The sequence below is a fragment of the Mastigoproctus giganteus genome, chromosome 8, assembly GCF_048544385.1.
Source record: "Mastigoproctus giganteus isolate SK-2022 chromosome 8, ASM4854438v1, whole genome shotgun sequence".
NCBI lineage: Eukaryota > Metazoa > Arthropoda > Arachnida > Uropygi > Thelyphonidae > Mastigoproctus > Mastigoproctus giganteus.
In genome coordinates this window covers 120540536-120562986 of record NC_143582.1, presented here as the reverse complement: position 1 = coordinate 120562986, position 22451 = coordinate 120540536, and the positions used below count along the sequence as shown (strand labels likewise).

The following is a 22451-nucleotide window of genomic DNA, read 5'->3' as shown; positions in this document are numbered from 1 at the left end:
CATGAGAGTTCAAAAGTTGCTAGATCTAGTAACAAAGTCGCTAAGTTGACAACACTGCTACTAATTAATTTCTGAGAACTGCGTGATGAAGCGCAGTTCTGTAGTTCATGTCTGTACACGTTTGTCAATCCTCCCTCCCCTTCCCTACCTGAACAGCTGATCTCCCAGTCAAAACATCCATTCTAAGTGAGTGCCATTTAAGAAGGCACATTCTTATTGCTCTATGTATTTGTTGTGATTTATTTCACTTGCTGTGCTTAAAGTTACTTTTAGTCTTCAGTTTACTGTGAAGTTAAATGAACGTGTTTCTAAAGTGCCCTGAAACATGGATAAATGGATAATTAAGAAGAAAAGTAATGTGGAGCCAGATCTATGACTATGTCATCATCCCATGTGAGTAAAGAGATGGATTCAGCAGTAACTAAAAGAACTTTTAGTTAAGTTAAACAAGTCAAGTTCAGTTAAGTTAAATTGAAAAGTTAAACAATCAAGTGATAAAAATATTAAAAAACATAAATATCATGAATCATATTTACAATTTGGATTTAAATGGACAGGAAATTTAGTAGAACCAAATCCATAGTGCGTTGTTTGCTCTGAAGTCCTGTCACAAAATTCTCTTTTACGGTCACTCTTTGAAACAAAACATGAGCATTTAAAAAATAAGCCCTTAAGCTATTTTGAACGTCTTTTGGAAGACTTGAGTAGTAGAAAAACCATAATTAAGCATTTTTCCGGTGTAGAAGAAAATGAAAGTGCACTTAAAGTGTCTTACATAGTAAGCCTTCAAACTGCCAAAGCTGGAAAGGCTCACACAATAGGCGAGTCACTCATTCTTCCAGCAATGAAAGAAATAGTTTCTTGTATGTTTGGTCAAAAAGAGGCAAACCTTGTCAGAACCATTCCTTTGTCAAACGACACAGTTTCCAGGAGAATTAAAGATATGGTCTGTAATATTAAGGACCAACTCATTCAAGCTATTCAATGTAGCCCGTGGTTTGCCATACAAGTGGATGAGTCGACAGACATAGCTGGACTAGCTCAATTACTTGTTTTTGTGAATGGAAAATTCCAGGATGCAATATTTGAAGATATTTTATTTTGTAAGCCTTTAAAAACTTCTACTACGAGTGAGGATATTTTTAATATGATTGATTCATTTTTTGCTGAAAACAACCTTGAATGGAAAAATTGTATTTCTGTATATACTGACGGAGCAAAGGCAATGAGTGGCTATATCACAGGACTAGCAGGTCATATAAAACAAGTTGCACCAGAATGTAAGTTCACTCATTGTTGTCTTCACCGTGAAATGCTGATAGCTAAATTTCTCCCTAATGATTTGAAGAGTTCTGGATAAAAGTGTACAAATGGTTAATTTCATCAAAACCCAAACATTGAAGTCCCGACTTTTTTCAATTATGTGTGAAGAATTGGGTAGCCTGCGTAAGAGATTGTTGCTTCACACAGAAGTACGTTGGTTGTCATGAGGAAATGCTCTTTGCCGTTTATTTGAACTCCACAATGAAGTATGCCTTTTTTTCATGGACCACGAGTTTCGACTTTCTTTGAGACTGCAAGACTTAGAATGGCTTCTACGGTTAGCATATTTAGCTGATATTTTTGAAAAAGTGAATATTTGGAACTTATCATTGCAAGGAGACAAGGTTGATGTGTTCTATGTTGAGAAGAAAACAGAAGCCATGGTAAAAAAAATTTCTCTCTGAAAAAACAAAATTAAAAAGAACAGCTGTGACCAATTTCAGCAACTAGATTCATTTCTTTCAAAGAAAATAAGCAAACGACTGCAGACTTTGAAGACATCAGACAACAAATAATCATTCACTTAAGCACTCTTATAAGGCAGTATTTTCCACCCCCTGATGAAATGCAAGAATGGATTAGAGACCCCTTCATATTTGATTGGGAAAAATGTAAGCTTCCATTGTCCAATAAAGAAAAGTTGATTGAGATATCTTGTGACAATAGTGTAAAAAGCATTCATTCCAAAAAGCCATTGATTAGTTTTTGGATTGGAGTGGAGAAGGAATATCTGACTTTGTCAAGAATTGCAGTCAAATATTTGTTACCTTTCACAACAACTTATTTATGTGAAATTAGTTTTTCACCTTTAACTGCTTTAAAAAATAAATATAGGAACAGGCAGGATGTTGAAGATGACTTGCGACTCTACCTTATCAAGATAACCCCAACCACTGATAAACTGTGCAAGCGTAAATAAGCACAACCATCTCACTGATTACCCAGTAAAATGTTCATAATTTTATAAGATTTGTTAAATTGTTTTTGTTAAATTATGTCACTCTTTGTGTTTATTGATATATGTAATTTATGAATATAAAATTTAATATGTGTATATATATATATATATTATTTTATTCCCATTGTTATACTATAACTATAGTTTTATCTATCTATACAAGGGGTACACCAGTCACATACACATTTCCAGGGGGTACATGAAGCATAAAAAGGTTGAGAACCATTGCTCTGTAGCAACCATAAATTTCTACCTCTTAATCTGAATTTTTAGTTTTTAATTACAATATTCACATTTAAAAATAACAGAATTCTTCAAATATATTGAAGTAATTGCAGCCTAACCATGAGAAATCATTGGTTAAAATTTCCCATGCTTTTTTCTTTCAATGCAATAATGAAACAAACATTGGCTAGAAGTTCATCTCGTTAGTTAGAGTTTATATTTATTGTACAGCTCCCAGGAATCGGATCTTTGCCAATCGCAGATAAAATTAGGATTTTGCAAGCTATAGATAATGGTGTGCATTCTAAGACTGATATCACCAAACTGTTCAGCAATCATAAGAGTACTCTGTTTACTATTCTGAAAGATTGGAAAAGATTGAAAGTTTAGAGAAATCTGCTGCACTGGATAGCATTTGAGCATGAAAGACGAAGTATCTGGATCTTGAAAAGGTACTTTTAGAATGGCTAATGATGTGGGCAGAAAACGATCCCATAGACGGTAATCTTTTAAAAACCAAGGCTGAATCATTTGCACATTGAATGGATATTGAAGAATTTAAAAGTTAAGATGGATAGTTCCAGAAATTTAAGACTCATCAAAGCCTGTCTTTCAAAAAAGATTGGTGAAAATGTAGCCATGAACAGACACTACAAATACATGGAAGGAAAATCGTTTAAGAAAACTACTGAAGAATGCTATTAACCAAAATTGTGCTATGTCTCAAAAGCAAAAATCAATGTGAAATTGACATCCTGCAGGCAATGTATATTACATGTTTCGGTATGGGATGAAGTTGATGAAAAAGTGATCGCCAACTACTTCAAACATGCTGGATTTACCACCTTGAATGATGCAATGCGTGAAGTTTCACAGGCTTCTTTCTCTATTAATTGAAAAGAACAGTCCGATAATAGGGAAGAAATATTTTGAGTGTTTGTGCGTCATCACCTAAACTTATAGAACATTAGCATTAGCATTAGTAGAGGCATATGATGCAAGAAAGCAAGCTTATTCAGCATCAGCCAAAAAAAAAAAAAAAAAAACACACACCACTCCCATTTCACCCCTCCGTTCGTTCGAAATACCTGTCCAGTTGAGCTTTAAATTTGTTTAGGCTATCAACTTCAACAACAAGTGATGGAAGTCGGTTCCACCAACCAACCACCCGCTGGCCAAAGGCAAATTTCCGCACATCTATCCGACATCCGTCCTTCCTCAATTTGAATTTATGTCCTCTGAGCTGATTATTCTGAGCAAGATGAAGAATCCCATTGGCATTGAGCATGCTCAAACCATTCAAAGCCTTATACACCTCTATCAGATCACCTCTCCGGTGCCTAGTCTCCAGACTCTGTAATTTGCAAAACTTAAGCCTTTCTTCGTAAGAGCAACCCTTTGTTCCATTCACTATTCTTGTTGCCCTTCTCTGTACCCGTTCCAGCAGCTCCACATCCTTCCTGAAATGAGGCCTCCAGACCTGTATACAGTACTCAAGATGAGGCCTAACCATTGCCTTATACAAGGGAATAATCACCTCCTTATCCCTGCTAGAAAAATTCCTCTTTATCATTGACAAGACACCATGAGCTACTCTTGCAGCTCGTCTGCACTGCTCAGAGAACTTCATATCTGCCTGCACAATTATCCCCAGGTCCTTTTCATTCTCCACCACTGTCAGTGTAGTACCGCAGAGTTGATACGTTGCTCTGGGGTTACTGTTTCCCATATGTAGTACTTTTCATTTGTCAATGTTAAACTTCATTTGCCACCTCTCAGCCCATCTGTTCAACCTTTCCAGATCCTGTTGCAGCAGCATAGCGTCAGTAGTGTCCTTAACAACCCTGCCAACCTTTGTATCATCTGCAAACTTGGACATTAAACTTGATATCCCATCATCAATATCATTCATAAACACCGAAAACAACAACGGACCCAACACTGAACCCTGAGGAACTCCACTAATAACATTAGTCCACGTTGAGCAGTGTCCATTGATTACCACTCTCTGTCTTCTGCCACTCAACCATCCCCTTATCCATAGCAGCAATTTGCCTCCAATGCCACACTGCTCCAATTTGTGCAGCAGTCTTCCATGTGCAACAGTATCAAAAGCCTTTCTAAGATCCAAATATATAATATCAAAGTTATTCCCTGCATCCAGTTCTTTTGTGACTACATCATAGTATCCAATCAAATTGGTCAGGCAAGACCTGCCCTTAACAAAACCATGCTGCGTCTGAGCTATAACTGAATTCTTGTCTAGATGATCCTGCAGTGCTTCTTTAACCAGTGCCTCCATTAATTTACCTGGAACAGAAGTTAAACTAACAGGTCTATAATTACTTGTGTCAGCCTTTGATCCTCCTTTGTGAATTGGGGTTACATTTGCACATCTCCAGTCTATGGGTACCTCCCCTGAGTCCAAAGAAGCTCTCATAATTATGGCTAGGGGCTTGCTTACTTCCTTTGCTGCCTCCTTTAATATAACTGGATAGATCCCATCCACCCCAGGTGCCTTTTTTATGTTTATCCTGAACAATCTCTCCTCCACTTTCCTCTCAGTTATTACAAAATCATCCAGCTCACTGCCAATGTTTACTTTACCTACATCATTCTCCTTCCTGAATAACTCCTCATGCGTGAATGTAGATGCAAAATACTCGTTTAAATTGTTAGCCACCTGAGCAGGATCCTCAACTGTTGAACCATCAATATCCAGTGGACCAATCTGATTCATCCCTTTCCTTCTTGAGTTTAAATATGTAAAGAACTCTTTTCTGTTTTTCTTTGCATCCTTTGCCAAGGATTTTTCGTAGTCTGCCTTTGCCTGCCTAATCTCCTTTGTGACTTGGTTACAGGCCAACTTATATCTATCATAGGCTTCCATGTCACCCATTAATTTGTATGTATCCCATGCATTTTTCTTCTCTGCCACATGTCTCATTAGTTCATCTGACAACCATTTAGGCCTAAACCTTGAACAATATTTCTTAGTTGGTATGTAAAGCCTGGTAGCCTCCAAGATTAGTTCCTTGAATGCCTCCCATTTTAAGTTTGCTGTTGGTAACATAATCAGTTGGTCCCACTGTATAGAATTTAAATACTGTCTCAGACCATCATAGTCGCCTTTACGAAAACAAAAACCCTTCCCTTTACCTCTGATGGTAGTTACCTCCTTGAGTAAATCCCACTTCAACACACTGTGATCACTGCTACCTAGTGGTTCATTTACCTGCAGATTCTTAATGCATGAAGAATCACTACTGATAATCAGATCAAGAGTATTGCTCCCTCTAGTTGCCTCCCGAACATGCTGGTGTAGAAAACAATCATCCAATAAATCCACAAAAGCCTTGCTAGTGTGCGAGTGACCAACCCACAAATTCCAGTCAATATCTGGGAAATTAAAATCCCCCATTATAAGACACTCTGATTTACTGGCCCACTCTATTTCCTTGTACAATATCTTATTATACTCATCAGAGTCATTAGGCCTATAGCACACTCCTACTCTCAATTTTGATTTCCCTATGCTTATGTCACACCAAACAGACTCGACAGTGCCCTGTCCATCGATGTCAACTGGCTTCACTTCCTTGGACTTTATGTGTTTCTTAATTAATAGCATAACCCCTCCTCCCCTCCTGTCCTGTCTATCCTTTCTATACACATTGTATTCCCCAAATTCCAGTTCCGCATTACTTATATCTGTGTGACACCACGTCTCTGATATCCCAACAATATCTGCCTTTGATGTTTTGAGCAATACCTCAAATTCATCAAATTTATTTACCAAACTCCTAGCATTGGTGTACACGCAGGTATACATGCACCTGTTTCTATTCTTAGCTACCCTAACACAACCCATGTGTTTACTTGTACCGCAATGACTCCCAGCAGTCTCTGAAATATCCTGCATCTTGTTTTTCAGGCTTCTGCTCATTTCAATAGAAGCAGTGCAAGAATCACTTCCACCTCTGCCAGTGGCTACTGTTAATCTATTAGTCCTTGTATCCCCCCCCAACTAGCAGTTTTCCGACCCACCTAACACTGCCTCGACAGCATCAGCAAAAATTCTTGCACCCTTTCTATTTAAGTGTATCCCATCCCTGTAGAAGCAATCTCTCCTGTTAACAAGTACAGTCCAGGCTGAAAAAAATTCTACCCCTTGAGCCTTGCACAATCCCTCCAGGGCCGAATTGATCGACAAGGCTCTCATCATATACTCCCTCCTATCGTGTCTGGGCAGAATTGCTGACACTTTCAAATTCAACCCTAATTCACGGCTTTTTTTCAACAGTGACCTGTACTTGCTAAGTAATTCCGCCGGTCTCCTACTCTTAATATCATTAGTGCCAACGTGTACAACTATATCACCTTTTGTGCCCTTAAAAGATGGTATTCGCTCTACAACGTCATCAACCTTTGCCCCTGGCAGACATACCCTGGTCCTATTCCACCTATCCTTTTTACAAAGCATGTTCCCCGTTTCCCTGACAATAGAGTCACCAACGACTACTAGTTCCTTTGGGACCAGCGCATTCTGCCTAGGGGGCTGCCTCTGTGTTGCCTGATGACCAAGTGCAAGCTCTGGCGTTGATGTGGGCAGCTGAGAGCTTGATGGGCCCCTCAATTTATTTCCTTCGAGGGCATCCACCCTGTCCTTCAAGCTCTCATAAAGGCCCATAACAACACTGAGTTGTCGCCTGATTTCCTTACACTCCTTACATCGTGCACACACAAAGACATCCCCCTTGGCAGTATCATGTCCCGTACCCGACTGCTCCGCAAACATCAAGCAAACAGTGCATTTTAAAAGACTGTGATTCAGAGGGCAACTGCCCCCCTCAGTTCTCCCCTGAACCACAGCACTCCCATTAGCTTGAGCCTTTTGCTTTGCTGCTCTGGTCAGAGTAATGATTCCGATTTAATTCAATAAAATTTCAAAACAAAAATTAAATCCTTAAGTTATATCCCAAAACAGTTATGTTATATTTTTTTTTTTTTTTTTTTTTTTTTGGTATCTAGTGTTTTCTACGAGTTCCCTTTATACAACTTCCGTATCACGTGTACCACTATAGTTATGTATTAATTATTTGTTACGATTAAGTCGTTATATATATATAGAGTTAAAAATACAATTTAATTGACAATAAAGTTTATCAAGATTAATAGATTTACTGATTAATTGACAATATTATAATATGCACTATACTACACTAAGCTTATGCTATCGTGTAAAAATGGCGGGAATTCTCGAACGGTACTTCTACGGACTCGTAAGTATTGATTTGCTTCCAAATCTCGCTATCTCAATTTAGAATAAACTAAGGATCCTGACTAGGTCTATAATCTACTTATAGAAGATAATTTGATATAACAATTGGTTAATAAATCAACTAAATTTGGTTAAAAAAAAAAGACCTCTCGTTCAATTTGCAACACGTGGATTTGATACCGTTATCGATACTAAGTAATACCTACAAAATCTCTGTCTAAGTTAAACTTTAAACTAAGTATCGTAACTAGGAATATAAAGCTACTCTAGAAAATAAATTAATTTGACAATTTAAGCTAATAAATCAGAAAATAAATCAGGAAAAACTTCTCTGTTCCAAGACTCAGAAAAGAGCAGCAGAGCAAAAGGCTCAAGGTAGTTGTAGTGATGTGGCTCAGGGGAGAATGGGGGTTGTCCTCTGAATCACAGCCTTTTGAAATTTATTGCTTGTTTGATGTTTGTGGAGCAATCAGGAATGGGACATAATATTGCCAAGGGGAATGTATTTGTGTGTGCTCGATGTAAGGAGTGTGAGGAAATCAGGTGCCAACTCAGTATTGTTATGGGCCTATATGAGAGCTTCAAGGACAGAGTAGATGCCCTCGAATGATTTAAATTGAGGAGCTCATCAAGCTCTCAGCTGCCCACATCAATGCCAGAACTTGCACTTAAACATCACACAACAGAGCAGCAACCCCCAAGGCAGAATGTGCTGGTCCCACAGGAACTAATTGTTGTCAGTGGCTCTATTGCCAGGGAAACAGAGAATATATTGTGCAAAAAGGATAGATGGAACAGGACCAGGGTATATATACCAGGGGCAAAGGTTGATGATGTTGTAGAGCAGATATCAACTTTTAAGGGCACAAAAGGTGATATTGTTGTATACATTGGTACTAATGATATTAAGAGTAGAAGACCGGCAGAATTACTTAACAAGTACAGGTCAATGTTGAAAAAAAAGCCATGAGTTAGGGTTGAATTTGAAAGTGTCTGCAATTCTGCCCAGACACGATAGGAGGGAGTATATGATGAGAGCCTTGTCAATCAATTCAGCCACGGAGAGATTGTGCAAGGCTCAAGGAGTAGAATTTTTCTCAGCCTGGTCTGTGCTTGTTAACAGGAGAGACTGCTTCTACAGGGATGGGATACACTTAAATAGAAAGGGAACAAGAATATTTGCTGATGTTATCGAGGCAGTGTTAGGTCGGTTGAAAAACTGCTAGATCGGGAGGAGGGATACACGGACTAATAGATTAACATTTGCCGCTGGTAGAGGTGAAAATAATTCTTGCACTGCTTCTATTGGAATGAGCACCAGCCTCGAAAACAAGGGGCAGGGCATTTCAGAGACTGCTGGGAGTCATTGTGTAACAAGTAAATATGTGGGCTGTGTTAGAGTAGCTAAGAATAGAAACAAGTGAATGCAAACTTGCAGGTACACCAATGCTAGGAGTTTGGTAAATAAATTTGATGAATTTTAATTCTATACAGTGGGCCACCTGTTGATGTTACTGACAGCAAATTCAAAATAGGAAGTATTCAAAGAATTAATCTTGGAAGCTACTAGGCTTTTCATACCAACTAAGAAATATTGTTCAAAGTGTAGGCCAAAATGGATGTCAGATGAACTAATGAGAACTGTGGCAGAGAAGAAAAATGCATGGGATACTTATAAATTAACAGGTGATACGGAAGCCTATAATAGATGTAAGCTGGTCTGAATCAAGTCAGAAAGGAAGTTAGGCATGCAAAGGCAGATTACGAGAAATCTTTGGCAAAGGATATAAACAAAAACAGCAAGGAGTTCCTTACTAATGTAAACTCTAAAAGGAAGGGAATGAATCAGATTGGTCCACTTGATATCAATGGTCCGACTGTTGTGATCCTGCTCAGGTAGCTAACAAACTAAATCAGTATTTTGCATCTACATTTAGACATTAGGAGTTATTCAGGGAGGGAATGCAAGAGACGAATTAAACTGTGGCAGTGAGCTAGATAAATTTGTAATAACTGAGAGCAAAGTGGACAACAAATTGTTGAAGATAAACATAAGAAAAGCACCTGGGGTGCATGGGATCTATCCAGTTATTATAAAGGAGGCAGCAAAGGAAATAAGCAAACCCTTACCATAATTATGAGAGCTTCCTTGGACTCAGGGGAGGACCCCACTGACTGGAGATGTGAAAATTTATCCTCAGTTCACAAAGTAGGATCAAAGGGTGACACGATTAATTACAGGTGTGTTAGTTTAACTTCTGTTCCAGGGAAAATAATGGAGTCACTGGTTAAAGAAGCATTGCAGGATCATGTTGTCTTGACTGCATAATGCTGTTCTCATAATTCACAACAGCATGGGTTTGTTAAGGGGAAGTCTTGTCTGACCAATTTGATTGGATACTGTGATGTGGTCACAAAAGAACTGGATGCAAAGAATAATTTTGATATCATATATTTGGATCTTAGAAAGGCTTTTGATACTGTTGCACATGGAAGAGTGCTGCACAAATTGGAGCAGTTTGGCAATTGAGGCAAATTGCTGGTGGGGATAAAGGGTTGGTTGAGTGGGAGAAGACAGAGAGTGGTAATCAATGGACACTGCTCTTCGTGGACTAATGTTATTAGTGGAGTCCCTCGGGTTTCAGTGTTGGGTCCATTGTTGTTTTCTGTATTTAGTAATGATGGTATATCAGGTTTAATGGCTAAGTTTGCAGACAATACGAAGGTCAGCAAGGTTGTTAATGACACTAATGACAGTACACTACTGTAACAGGATTTGGTAAAGTTGAGCAGATGGGTGAGAGGTGGCAACTGTACTTTAATATTGACAAATGTAAAGTACTGCATATGGGTAGCAGTCACGCCAGAGCAACGTATCAACTGTGTGGTACTACACTCATGGTGGTAGAATGAAAAAGACCTGGGGATTATCGTGCAGTCAGATATGAAGTGTTCTGAGCAGTACAGACAGTCTGCAAGAGTAGCTCATGGTGTCTTGTCAATGATATACAGGAATTTTTCTAGCAGGGATAAGGAGGTGATTATCCCCTTGTATAAGGCAATGGTCAGGCCACACCTTGAGTATTGTATAAAGGTCTGGAGTCCTCATTTTAAGAAGGAGGTAGAGCTGCTGGAAAGAGTACAGAAAAGGGGAACAAGATTGGCGAGAGGAACAAAGGGGTTGCTCTTATGAAGAAAGACTTTTTTGCAAATTACAATGTCTTTAGACTAGGCACCTGTGAGGTGATCTGATTGAGGTGTATAAGGCGTTGAATGGTTTGAGCATGCTCAATGCTGATGAGATTCTTTTCTTGCTCAGAATAATTGCCAGAGAGGGCATATATTCAAACTGAGGAAAGACTGTTGAAGGATAATGTGCAAAAGTTTACCTTTAGCCAGCAAGTAGTTATTGCTGGAACAAACTTCCATCTGTCGTTGTAGAAGTTGATAGCTTAAATAGATTCAAGGCAGATCTAGACAACCATTTGGAGTGAGTGGATGGGTGGAATGTGAAGGGTTTTTTTTTTTTTTTTTCCTGGCTGATGCTGTATAATCTTGCTTTCTTGCATTATATGCCTTTACTAATTCTATTGATAATGTTATTTTTGGGATTCCACAGCTTTCAGTGCTTGACCTCCTAACTCTAATATTTATTAATGATATTGATGGAGGTATTTCAAGTTTAATGTTTATATCTGTGGATGATACCAAGGGGGTAGGGTGGTTAAAGGCATTAATCCCAGTTTTCTCCTTCAATATGACCTAGATAAATTAGAGTTGGACTGAAAAATGGCAACTAAAAGTATAATGATGAATGGCAACTAAAAGTATAACGATGAATGTAAAGTTGTACATCTGGGCAGCCATAATCTCATAAATAACATACCATTTCAATAGTACCAAAGTCATGGTTTTCAATAATGAAAATAACCTGGGAGTAATTACACAGTCTGAAATTGCTGAATAATTATACATGCTCTGTACAGTGCAAACAGACTGCTAGGTTAGTTCATGCAGTTCTGTCAATGATATATGAGAACTTTGCCCGAAAGGATAAAGAAGTGATGCTTCCACTGTTTAAAGCAATGACTATGCCACATCTTAAATACTGCATACACATTTGAAAACCTCATTTTAGGACATACATAGATATGTTGGACAGAGTGTAGAGAGAAGAGCACAAAGATTGGTCAGGACCAAAAAAGGCTATGCTTACCAAGAAAGTCTGAGTTCTGTAACCTGTGATGTTTGGAAACTAGACACCAACATGAAGACTTAACTGAGGTGCTTAAGAAAAGGGCTGAAAAAGGGCTGAAAAAGGGCTGCCACTATATGCTAATGGCATATTTATTCTTCCTCGGGAAACTCACAGACAAGGGTTTGCAGAGAAAAGCCTTCTTGTTTCTCCTTGCTTTTTCAATTGAAATTTAAATTGAAAAACCCAGGTTGCAGGATGGATTGGATAGACAGAAATCAATTGCTCTCTGCTTTCCACTTGCTTTTCTACTTCACTTGGACAAATACTAACACAAATCTTTTTCCCACTGACACAATATGGTCTACGTCACTGATGTACCCAAAATCTAACAACAGCTAGCTTGTTTATAACTCTAATTTCATTCTTTTCACAACCTATTATTGAGGTGTCTATTCTGGTCTTTGATCTAAATCTTGACTCTTAGTCCAGAGCTTTCCACAGTGAGTGTCACAACACTCCAAAGTATTGAGACATGTGCCAAAGGATGTTGCCGTATTTTGGCAACATATCAGTAAGGTTTCACTTGAATTTCCTTTCACTTTATATATACTGATGTGAGTGACTGACTAATCAAATCTTGGTTAAGCTGGTGCTCAATATTGCATTCTCACACGCAATTACTCTTGTTTACACTTTTTTTGGCCTAAAACAAAGGAATTTGTGTACTTTGCATTTATCATCAACTTAAAACAAAAAAAAAAGTCGGGGTGCTGAATTATTTTTGGCATATGACTGTATGTCAGCATCAAAAAAAGCACCATTGTAGTCATCAGTAATTATATGAAAACTAACAACAGTCACCTGTTATGGCTAGAACTCCCCTCCCTTCCTCTTAGCATTTGTTTCATTATAGTTGTCTTCTAGAAGACCCCTTCTTCAAAATCTAGATGCAAATGTAAAAAATATTTTAAGAGACAGCCAGGAGTCTACATTTTTATAGTTAAGCTACAGTTTTGCTACCAGCTCTTTATAGTTTTATTAAATAAAAGCCTATGAGCAAAGGATTTAAAAGAATACCATGCATCTAGCTGAATGTAGTTCAGTTGAATTTGTTGTCATGCATTAGTTTTCTAATTTGCAGTCTAACAAAGATTCCTTCTTTGAGTTTTGAAACATGTAATTTTGGAAATTTTTCCTTTAAAAATAGCCATCACATTCTTCATCCCAAGCCTTAAGCAGGTGCACCAAATTTCTAATAAATCAATGTGACCAATAAATGTTAGGGTCAAAGAAGAACTGGGCTGATTATTAGAAGGAATGGAAAATAATGATACTTCAAGGTAAAATAAATAAATTTTAACCATTGTTTTGAACATTCTTCCTAATATTTTTTTAGTATTTTTTTGAGTGCCATGGGGTTAAAAACATTTTCATTAGGGCCAATCTTATATACCATAGTGGATCCACCAACAATGCAAATTTTGGCATTTTTTTCCAGGAATGAACTCTTCTGGTACTGACCAATCCTTACCAACACAGTACCTCTGTTGCTTGACCATCCCATGTGCAGAGGCTCTCATACCAAAATGATTAATTATAAATTCCTCTGATTGTGCCACTAAGTCAGAGGAATTTACAATTAATCATTTTGACAATGAATACAATTATTAATCGTATTTGGCATCAAGCAGGCTGGAAAAAGGATCCAACCAAAGGTGTGTGCATTACTACATTTTCTGGTGCTTTCCCACTTGGCTACATTGGATCTTAGTTAGCGAACCCTGCAAACCAGATAAAAACAGAATGATGTTAAAATTACCGAGTAACTGCCAGCAATGCTCATTATATTTCACTGCATACTCAATCTCATAACTTTTGTGAATCCCAACAAAATGAAACATAATGGAAACATGATAAACATCACTATTCTTCAGCTCATGTTCAAATCTCAATTCTTCCATCAGTCTATTCATATCATTATCAGCCATATGGTGCAAGGAAGCCTAAGGCTTTTGCTGCACCAGGCAAAAAAAAAAAAAATTGAGTTACCCTGAGAGAGAGAGAGAGAGAGAGAGAGAGAGTTGTTGTTGTTGTTGTTTGGTTTTTAGGAGCATTAGCAACTAAGGCCATATTGCTCCGGGAATATGCGGTGATCATTCCCTGACCTTTCCGCATCCTCCGTATTTGGTGGTGACGGGCTCAAACCCCGGTCTAATCAAGAAGCATGTGCTACGCACTGCTGCTCCTTCCCACCTGGCTACGGAGGTGCCAGAGAGAGAGAGAGAGAGAGAGAGAAGGGAATCACTAAGAAAGAGAAGAATGATGATATCCAGCTCAGGACCCTGGGTGTGCCAAGCTCATACTCACCAGATGTGAGCCCCTGGGGTCTAGCCATATACAAGAGAATCTGATATATCATAAAAGGACAACAGGTTTTTTTTTATTATTTCTCTTTATAAATACAGAAATTCTTCACCTCTTCCCCTGTAATTGGAATTCATGGTACCTAGTTCTTGAATTCTTTATAACAGTGAAAATTCTGCCTTCATTCATTTTACTAACCCCTCTCACACCCTTATTAACCTCAATCAGGTTCATTCTGAGGTGCCTAGTTGCCAAGCTTTGGTGCTTGAGGCTGTCACACAGACATTCTCTCAGATATGTTATTCTGGGCTTGCTACCTGGGAGTCTAAAATGCTGATAGAACTTATATTCAGGTGACATTCAAGTCAAGTGGACCTAATATTGGTGAAGTCCAGTCGATCTGTAATAGTAAAATTCTCTGCTTGCACCTTCATAATGGTAGGACTGTTAGTAACCCTGGGTATCAACCCCATGTGCAAGTCCTGAAATATTGCACCAAGCATACTGGAGATGATCACCCAGGTGAGAAACAGTGTAAGAAGGAATCAAGGTGTGCAATCACACCACACAGAGGAATTCTGCCCCTCTGTGTTACCAGGTAATACTAGGTAGTACATGACCCTCATCTACTGGTGCAATACCACTGCTTTGCTTATTGGAGATTTAAAGTGGCGGAACCCGTGTTCAGTCTACAGAGCAAAGCTCTGCCCCCCCCCATCTCTTCTATCATGCAGTATCATGCAAAATACATCAGACTTGATGTATTTTAATGTTATGATGGACATCATGGTGAGATCCAATCTTCCTTACATTTCGAGGGTACAGCTCTAAAATAGTGTCAGTAGGACAGCTGCTAGATAGTCCATGGACAGAACTTACTGGTAACTGTCTAGAAGGTTTCCAGATCAGCAAGTGCTTCTGCTTCTAATCTGCCAGACAGTGACTAGAGAGAGTCCATGTAATGTATGCAAGGGACATTGTCAAGGCCCCATTATGTCGAGGAGCTGGGTATATTCTTGCTATGTGTACACCATATCCAAAAATTTCATTACTTCATCTATATCAAGTAATGTTGTATGTCCTCCATAACTTTTCTCACTACTGAATACATCCATCATGAATTGCCAAACTAATAGAAAAAACTTATCTGAAGAATAATCTAAACCTCTCAAACACTTCCTCATTCATTTCACAAATATAACTAGGTGGCAGTGATCATAATTTATCAATATATGGAATAAGCTTAAAACATATAACTGCTGTCAAGGGAAATGGATTTTACTTTCATAAAAGGCAATTACAATGGTCTTGGACAGTTTTTAAATTCCTTTCAGTAGAGACCAACTGATGATGTTACCAACTGCAAATTGTGGAGCCATTCAGGGAAGTAATCTTAGTAGAAGCTACAAAGTTTTTATACCAACTAATAGATAAAGTTCAAGGTTTAGACCTAAATGGTTGTCAGATGAACTGATGACCAATGGTAGAGAAGAAAAATGCATAGGATGATTATAAACTAGCAGGGGGACATGAAATCCTACAGCAACTATAAACTAGTCTGCAATCAGATCCTTAATTAAGGGGGTTAGGCAAAGTAAAACAGATTATGAGAAGTCCTGGGATAAGGATGCAAAAAATAAAATAGATAGCAAAGAATCCTTCACTTATGTTAACACTAGAAGGAAAGGGAGAAATAACATTGGCCCACTAGATATGGATGACATAACTATTGATAATCCTTTTCAGACTGCTGACAAACTAAATATTTTGCATCTGTATTCAGGCATGAAGAAGTTTAATGTTTGGGAACACCAAAAAAAAGGTATACAAAGTTATAACTGGGAGCTAAATGATTTTATTATAAATGAGAAGAAAGTGGAAGAGAAATTGCTGAAACTATAAGTAAATAAAGCACGTGGAAATGATGGCATCTATTCAGTTATATTTTTTAAAAAATTACAAAAGAGAAAAACAAACCCTAGCTATAATTATGAGAGCGTCCTTTTATTGAGAGGCGGTACCTCTCAAGAGTTTATTGAGAGGCGATACATTTGCATACCTCCAATCTGTCGGCGGTACCGACAGATTAGAGGTATGCAAATGTATCTTTTATTCATAAAGGGGGAAACAAAGGGTGATGTAAACAGTTATAGACATAAGTTTAACTTCAGTTCCAGAGAAAATAATGGACTCAGTGCTTGAAGAAGTACTGCAGGATCATCTTAATCCTGAGTCAGGCATGAGGAATTGATCAGATCCCAAAAATATTTCAGCAATTCATTCTTTATAACTCTGTCCACACAGCTTAAACTCCTAATACCTGTTTTTCAAAATGTTTTCTTTGATTTCTCCACTGAAATTCCAGAAATCAATGTTAATTATTGCACAATTAGGAAAAATTCATGAATTATGTTAAGCCTAATTATATGCATGTGTTCCTGAGTGGCATCTGTCATCCAGTTATTGTTAGGAAGATAGCTTTACTACTGTGTGATTTCCTCCAATCAGTAATGCTTTCTGGCTTTGTGAAATTGACACATACTCTATTAACACATGCACTTCATATTTCGTGCAGTGGATGCTGCTAATATTAACGGACTGGTATCCAATTCCACATGTTCATTGAAGCATGAAGTTTTCACTTTGCATTTGACTGGGATTAATTAAAAATAAATGTTTTTAATATAAAAATTGGATTTTTCACAGTTTTGTTCAGAAAAAAATTGAAAATAAAGCTGGTATCAAACAAAGTGAACAATTTTAATTTTTTTTCAAATTCCTGCACACACAGAGGAATTACATTATAGATTAACAGGAACGTAATTATACAGAAATAACAGCATGGGTTTGGTGGGGAGATCCTCTCTGATCAATCTGATTAACAACTGAAACAATAATTTTTCACACCACATATTTAGTGTTCCGTAAAGCTTTGGAACTGTTTTACACAAAAGATTGCTTTACAAGTTGGTGCAGGGCATTAGAGGCAAGTTACTGCTATGGATGAAGATAAGCTGAGCAGCAGAAGGCACAGGATGAATATAAATGGGGATTGCTCTTCTTGAATCCCTTGCTGGAATCCCTTGGGATTCATTCCTGGATACTCTGTTTACAACATTTATTAATAATGCTGATGAAGACATATCAAGCTTATTGTTAAGTTTGTAGATAATATGAAGGTAGGTAGGATAGTTAATGATAGAAATCAAGGCACACTATTGCATACTGCAGTAAGGGCTAAATAAATTAGGCATTGAGAAGCTGCAATGAGGTCTAACATTGGTAAATGCAAGATACTGCATCTGAGCAACAGTAATCCCAGAATAACATAACAATTAGGTAGCACCACACTTGGGTGATGTAGAAGGAAACAGACCTAGAGGTAATTTTACAGTCCAACATAAAGTTCTCTGAATCATGCAGATCATCTGCTAAAACAGCTCATGGGATTTTGTCAATGATATTCAGGAATTTTTCCTGCATGGACAAGGAGGTGATTATCCCATTGTATAAGGCAATGGTTAGGCACATCTTGAGTATTGCATACAAGATGTGGCAATAAAGTTTCCAAACTGGTGGAATAAAAAAAACACCAAGTGAAGGAGCTCAAAAATGGTTTATTTTTATTCAAAGTGATCACCACCTTATTGAATGCACTTATTACACCATTCTAAAAGTTTCTGAAAAGACTCAGCCAAGGCATCCAAAAAGGTGATGTTCAGTTTGGTGGTTATGTTGTTCTTTATGTCCTCAACATCCATTCCCAGTTCCTTTTAGGGTACTTTTAACCTTGGGAAAGAGAAAGAAATCTGATGGTGCAAGATCGGTAGGGTGAATGGGTGATTTGTACAATGGCATATTTCAACAAAAATGTCTTTACAAGAAGCACAAAATGGGTGGAGGCATTGTCATGCAATAAGAACCAGCTGTCTTTCTCTCAAAATTGCGACTTCACCTGAGAAATACCTTTCAATAGTCTTTGAAGCACCTGAACATAGAATGAAGCACTGACACTCTCACCTTCAGGTACAAATTCCTTGTGAATCACACCCTGTTGGGGTGCAATTCACAATCAGCATTGTCTTGATCCTAGCCTTCTGTAAACGAAACTTTTGAGGGGAGTAATGATTTTGAAGTCTATTGCATGCTCTGATGCTTCATCTCTGGCACAAAATTTCTCTGGGTTATATTGAAACACCCAACATTCATCATCAGTGACAATACAGTTGAGGCAATTAGGATTGTCTTGTCAAGTCTGGATGAAACCTTTGTATGATGACACTTTTTGTTGTTCCTACTCATTCATGAGGTTACATGGCACAAATTTTGTACAGATCTTCCTTTTTCCTAAATTTTCATACAAAATTTGAGGAATCATCTACTTATTCATATCCAACTCATCATTCTGAGGGTCAGACAATGATCTCTTGCCACAATTTTCTGAAATTTTGTAAAGGGATAGATGTGCAGAGGTTTTCCTTCTGCAAGCGGATGGTTGTTTGTTGGAACAAACATCTGTTGTTGTGAACTGGGTAGTCTCAGTAAATTCAGGAAAGCACTAAACATTATTGTGTGGAAATGCAGGTGATGTGGGAAGGGTTCTTTTTTTTTTTTTTTTGCTAATGCTTTATAAGCTTGCTTTTTTGTGTCATATGCCACTACTTCCTTATTTTACTAAGTCTTCCTTATTTCGAGAGGTTGACGGATGCCCACTTCTTGGGTCATTGTGAACACCTTCATGCCCTCTTGTCTTTGAACTGCTTATACCATTCAAACACACTGGTATGAAATTTTAACATTTCATATACTTCTGTTTTAGATGTTTTAAGTTCAAAGCAAAATATGACATTTATTCTTTGCTCCACTGAAAACTCACGACACAGAATGTTAATGCTACTAATGAAAAAACTGGTTGTTACTCAGCCTACTGGATAATCACTGTAAAACTATCTGTTGAAGGAAGTCTGAACTAAAACATACCATTTCTGTTTATTTTAAAACTCATCAAACATGACTGCAAGAGCAGTAGTCCAGGAACTTAATTGCTTGTACAGGTCCAGAGGCCTCATTTTGTTGTTTGTTGTTGTTGTTGTTGTTGTTTTGGTTTTTTTAGGAGCATTAGCAGCTTAGGCCATATTGCTCCGGGATATGCAGTGGTCATTCCTTGACCTTTCCGCATCATCCGCATTTGGTGGTGACGGGCTCGAACCCCGGTCTAATCAAGAAGCGTATGCTACGCACTGCTGCTCCTTCCCACCTGGCTACGGAGGCGCCAGGCCTCATTTTAAAAAAGATACAAATCTCTTGAAAAAAGCGAAGAGAAGAGCAACCACATTTAGTCTAGAACACAAAGGGGTACTCTTACTGCAAAAGACCTTGGTTCTGCAACCTGGAAACTAAGTGCTTGCGAAGAGCGGCTTTGCATTAGCAACACCTACCTAATATCTGTTAAGGTCAATTTTGTGTGTAATACACTCTGACCACATCTTGGCATGGACACAAGGTATTGTAGGTGTCCTTTGGTAGTGCCACCCATGCATTGCACAATGTGTCCAGTAATGCCTGCATTGTCATGTGGATGGTAATAGCATCAAATGTTTATTTTTTCACCAGGTCCCAACCGTGCTCAATTGGAATGAGATTGGGTGGCCAAGGGAGGATGGATAATTCACTATCATGTTCCTGAAACCAGTTAGCAACTAGCTGGCCCTTGTGGCATGGTGCATTATCTTGTTGATATATGACAGAATTGTCTGTATACACTGTCATCATGAATGGGTGTACTTGGTTGGTGATGATAGGAAGTTAGACATTCTCATTAAGCTATTGATTAGCAGTGATTGAAGCAACTAGGGCATGCCACAAAAAGTCCCCTGCCTCTAGCCTTCCAAACACCAAAAGTGCATCCAAGTGCAGGGCGCCTCCGTAGCCAGGTGGGAAGGAGCAGCAGTGCGCAGCACACGCTTCTTGATTAGACCGGGGTTCGAGCCCGTCACCACCAAATACGGAGGATGCGGAAAGGTCAAGGAATGACCACCGCATATCCCGGAGCAATATGGCCTTAGTTGCTAATGCTCCTAAAAACCAACAAAACAAACAAACAAACAAACAAACAAGTATCCAAGCGCCATAGCCTCATATTTATTTCTACAAATGTAGATACATCTATCAGCACAATAGAGTTGGAAATGGCATTTATCAGACCAGGTCACAGATTCCCACATGTGGGCAGTCCAGTGTTGATGCCGATGTGCCTATGCAAGGTACAATTTCTTGCATCTCGCAGTGAACACAGATACCCATGATCGTATGGCCGTTGACTGCCATAACCTATTCAAGTTATTGTCCAGTGCATAGTTAATATGGATATTGGTCTTGCTGTTCCTATATTGTACTGGCTGGTTAGCTGGGCCACTGTGCCACTGCTGTATTACTAGATGAGATGCACAATGCTCACTATGAACATCTATTACACATGGCTGTCCCACATGTGACCTTTGGCTGGTTGTCCGACTGCTGTTGAGCCAGTCACAATAGACTTGTGACACCACAGAACAGGAGCACTTAATCATGCTGGCAGTTCTCGAAGTACTGGTACCTGCACACCTTGCTCCCACAATCATTTCACATTCAAAGTAGGAAAGACCTATTTTGCCATTGCCAACTTCGAGCTTTCACCAGCATCACAGAGCAATGCGTTCCCACACAGAGTGTTGTTGCTAATTCTAAGCCAACTTGCTGCAAACTCAAAGTGAAAAAGGATGTCTCCAGGATAGATGAGCAACAATTAAGTTTAGCCAGAGAGTGTTAGAACAAACTATCATCTATTGTTGTGGAAGTGGATAGCTTGAATAAATTTAAGAAAGAATTAGATAGAGGGAATAGACAGATAAGATGGGTACTTTTTATTTTATTTATTAATTTAGTTATTTATTTATTATTATTATTTTATTTATTTTTTTTGCTTTGGCTTATGTGCCATATAAGCTTGCTTTTTGCATCATTTGCCAGCATTACTACTACTACTAATAATAATAATAATAAAAGATACTGGTTTTTTATAGTAACAAATGTATCTCTCTTCTCTGTGTGCTATCACCTAACAGAGGTTGGCAACCACCACAGCAAATGTCTCTCTTTCTCTGGTAGCTCTGAACAGCTGCTCAGTGTTCAGTCCTGTTCAATTCTTAATGTTATCAAGCCACGACGTACGTCTTCTTTCATGATACAAATGTATCAATATTTTTAGAATGAATTATAAATTAAGTTCTTTTGAGGCTTTTCTTTAATCTATTCAGCACTTACAGCCATAGGCATATTGGCATACATTCAAAATACCAAATGCTATGTGTAGTTATGCCACTACTCATAACAGATTACTAGGCACAAATAGCAATAGCAGGCCTCGTTAAACAACATATCAACCAACCAACCATAACAAATTACTCATAATTGTTGGCCATTCTACCCAACATCCCATCTATCTACAATCAGTAAATGATGCTTATTTTCTAACATAATTATGAAAATTGGTTACTGCCTTTTTTTTTTTTTTTTCTCGAAACTGTGATATTCTATAAATTTTACATCTGGATTCAAAATTTAAATAACAGAATTAATTTTAAAAGTTAGTTTTCTTTTCTATTATCACAACCATTTTTAGACCTGTAATATTAGTGCTAGTTATTAATATTTTCCAATTCGAGCACTGATGATAACTAAATATTTTCCTATAGTCATATGTTAATTCCATATGCATGGTAAGTTTTATACTTATGTTATTAGTTCATTCATAATAATTCATAAATTTTCATTTAATTTCCTCATGCTCTGTCAGGAATATATCCCTAATTCACAGTACACTGGGCCAAAGAAAATTACATTCAAAGCTTCTAAAATTTCATATCAGATGTAAGTCGGGGACTTGCTGTATATTATGGGTATAAAATTCAATGAATATTTGGTTAATACTAAAACAACTACAATTATTGCCCAATTATATGGGATGGGACGGGATTTTGTGGAATCTGGGTGGTTGAAGCCCGCTTTGCACAAAAATTCTCATTTGGGCCTAATGATAATCCTTCAAAGGAAAGGGGTTA

General features: G+C 38.0%; 1 protein-coding gene across 1 annotated transcript; it reads left to right on the top strand.

Moving 5' to 3' along the window:
* Window positions 1-844: 844 nt before the first annotated feature.
* Window positions 845-1360, top strand: LOC150081787 (zinc finger BED domain-containing protein 5-like). Its single transcript, XM_090380321.1, has one exon. The coding sequence runs from the start codon at window positions 845-847 to the stop codon at window positions 1358-1360; it is 516 nt and encodes a 171-aa protein (XP_090236447.1).
* The last annotated feature ends 21091 nt before the right edge of the window (window positions 1361-22451 follow it).

Coding starts and splice junctions, on each gene's coding strand:
- LOC150081787 (XM_090380321.1), top strand. CDS start 845: ATGAAAGAAATAGTTTCTTGTATGTTTGGTCAAAAAGAGGCAAACCTT.